This window comes from Marmota marmota, unplaced genomic scaffold (assembly GCF_001458135.2).
Source record: "Marmota marmota marmota unplaced genomic scaffold, marMar, whole genome shotgun sequence".
NCBI classification, from domain to species: Eukaryota; Metazoa; Chordata; class Mammalia; order Rodentia; family Sciuridae; genus Marmota; species Marmota marmota.
The window spans coordinates 40,485,327-40,488,489 of NW_025999977.1; the positions used below are offsets into that span (position 1 = coordinate 40,485,327).

The 3,163-nt window shown below is 46.0% G+C and overlaps 1 protein-coding gene across 1 annotated transcript in view; it reads right to left on the reverse strand.

Moving 5' to 3' along the window:
* Positions 1 to 2,810, reverse strand: part of Cenpa (centromere protein A) — a 5,661-nt gene extending 2,851 nt beyond the window's left edge. Inside the window, exon 1 of the mRNA XM_015479890.2 lies at positions 2,537 to 2,810. Within this exon, the coding sequence (XP_015335376.1) occupies positions 2,537 to 2,630 (94 nt within the window). The 5' untranslated portion in view covers positions 2,631 to 2,810. The remainder of the gene's footprint in view (positions 1 to 2,536) is intronic.
* Positions 2,811 to 3,163: the final 353 nt, after the last annotated feature.

Sequence of the window (3,163 nt, forward strand, 5' to 3'; positions counted from 1 at the left end):
AAAAAAAAAAAAAAAAAAAAAAAAAAAGAATTTGTCCAGAGGCCTGATTATAAAAAGTCATTATTAGAGTTATTTTAAAAATTAAAAGAACATGGAGCAAAAGAAATATTAAAGATAATAGGGACTGGAGTTGTAGCCCAGCAATAGAACACTTGCCTAGCATGTGAGGCATTGGATTTGATTCTCAGCACCACATATAAGTAAATAAATAAAATTTAAAAAAAAAAAAAGTACATCCTGACTTTACATTTATGTGGTGCTAAGAATTGAACCCAGTGCCTCATGTATGCTAGGCGAGCGTGCTACCACTTGAGCCACATCCCCAGCCTCTAAAAGTGGTATTTAGAATCACAGGGGTAGATGAGATCACCAGGCAGGGGATAGAAGAGAAAAAGATGCCAAGTCCCACATCAAGGAGTTGGAGAGAGGTGACACAGGCAGTCAAGAGAACCAAGCAGGAACTGCCAGATTGCATGGTGTCGTGGAAGCCAAGGGAACAGAATGTTTCAAGGAGAAAGTGGCCCACTGTGTCAAATGCTTCTGAGACAGAGTAGGAAAAGACATAGACCTGCCTGTTGGATTGGGCAAATGAAAGTTGCTGTAGTAGTTCAAGTAGTTCAAGTATGGTTAGTAGCTGCAGAAAGTGGGATTGAGGTGGGTTGAAGGGTGACTGGGAAGTGGGGAGTAATGTGTACACTTGAGTCTGGCTACTTAAAAGAGTAGCTATAAAGGGAAACAGAAATGGAGAATATAAGGAGTTGAGAATATGGGCTCAAGGAAATCCCCTTGCCCTTTTTCTGTGGATCATAAATACTGGAGCACGTTTGCCAATGCTAATGTTTGGATTTAATTTTAGGTGCAAGGTAGAGGGGACCAAAAAAAGCCCTTTTGCAGGTGAAAGAAGGACATAGCTAAGAGCCCTTGAAGAAGCTGGAGCAGCTTTTGATAAGAAGGCAGATACCTAGGCAAGGCCATTATAATCACTACTTAAAAGGATAGTTATAAAAGGGAAAGAAATGGGTAGTCTAGGAAGCTGGAAATGTGGTGTCAAGGAAACACCCCTCCCTAAGAGTAAGTGAGGAGACTGAAGCTGTATGAAGAGGGGGAGCAGGCTATGGTAGTGCATACCTATAATGCCAAGTTACTCAGGAGTCTGAGGCAAAAGGATAGAAGAATCACAAGTTCAAGGACAGCCTGAGCAACTCAGCAAGATCCTATGTCAAAAAGGAAAAAAAAAAAAAAAGTATGGAATTGTCATGGGGAGAATGGAAAAGCAACAATACCAGACAAGAGCAACAGGACTGCCAAAAGAAGTATGAGTGCCCATTTGAGGCAAAACTTTTCATTTAATCAGAAATAATAGAAAGGATGCTTCTACATTGGAAAGCAACAACAAACATCATATTTAACACTCCCATTAACATGGAGAACAAGACAAAGATGGCCAAGATAATACTCTTCCAGTCTTAGAGTCTCACTAATACCATGCAATAAGAAGTAAAACGTGTAAAAACACAAAAGAGTCAAAAATCATTATTTGCGGATGCTTTAATAGCTTGCTTAAAAAAAATACAATTGAAGCAATAGAAGAACTTCTAGGATTAATGAAGGGCTGGGGATGCAGCTCAGGGGTAAAGGGCTAGCCCATGGTCTATGAGGCCTGTGTTCAATCCCCAGCACCAAAAAAGAATTTAGCAAATTGGCTGTATGCAAAGGTTAAATTCTTATGTTTTAGCAAAGAAAAATATTTTTTTCTTTACATTTCTTACAACAGTAATATCTAAAATCATCTAAAATACATTTCCCCCCTTGCTCTCAGAAGACAAGTATAGCAGCTATTGCTGTGGTGTGCAGTCCCCACCCTTGCCAACTCCAGCCCCAAATCAAGAAACTGAGGACCATAAACTCTTCCTACTTCCCAAGAAAGGGAAGCGGGTGAGTGCAGGGAGTCTTGATTAAGGCCCAACACTCACTGAAGGAAAACAAACCTGGAAAGACAGCTCTTAAGAGTAGGACTGCAGTTAGAAATTGTCACCCAAAGCAAGCCAATAAAAAACACACACACACACATACAAAAAAACAAAACAAAACAAAAAAAAACCACAAACACAAATGCTTAAAAATCTTGGGTCTACCAGAACCAGTTGTGTGACTGCTCAAGTTACCTGGCCTGCCTGTGCCTCAGTTCTCTCACAAGCTGTAAAATGGGCACAATACAAAGATGAGATAATGCATGAAAAAGAGTTTAGTGGTAAGCGCGCGATAAATGTGTGTAGTAACAAGAACTGGTCTTAGGAACAGGCTGTCGGGCCAGTCCTTGCCCCCTTCTGCAGCCCTTAGTTGGGCTGAGCACTGGACCGTGCCCGGAGCAGAGGCTGGAAGGCAGAGGCTGTGTCCACTGGCAGCGGAAGGCCACGGGACCAGCCGTTCTGTCAGCTCCGCAACAAGCCTCGTCCTTCTCGTCTGAGAAGTGTGGCAATTCCGTTTCCATGCCTCGCTCCAGGGTGAGCTGCAAGGGAAGGGCCACGCGGGTTACCTAAGGAGGCTTCCCGCCGCGGGGTCCCGCGAGGTGGACTCGCGCTGCGCCTCTTCGGGGTCTCTGGCTTGCGGCGTCGGCGGCGAGGGCCCATCGCGGGCCACAAAGGGTCCCGGCTCCCGGTCGCCCCACGGCTCCTGTTCGGCCTTCCGGTCCCGTAGCTGAAGGCTGGTTACCAACAGAAAACGAGAGAGCGCCCGGGCGGAGGGCCAATGAGGAGCCGGTGCTCCACCCAGTCAGCGTCGCCTTCCGTTCAAATCTCCCGCCCCGCCTACTTCACGGCTGGCGTTATTTAAAACCCCAATTCAGAGACTCCCAGTGGCTAACTCAGAATGCCAGGCATAGAGCGACCGCAGGAAAGACCAATAAGGGCACGGGCCGACAGAAGGACCGCGGCGGTGATAGGAGGAAAGCTGGGGAAAGGCGGATCCACCGTGGAATCAGCCAATGAGCACTTGGAGAAATGAATGGCATCTGGCTTGTGATGGGGCTGGCTGTTTGACCGATAGGACAGACGCCTTTGGGTGACCTCTGGCCAAAAAGGAAATCTCAGTGCTGAAGAACGTGTTTCTCTTTTCGGGAGCAGTTTGTTACCGGGATCCGGGATTGAACTCAGGGGCGCTGGAC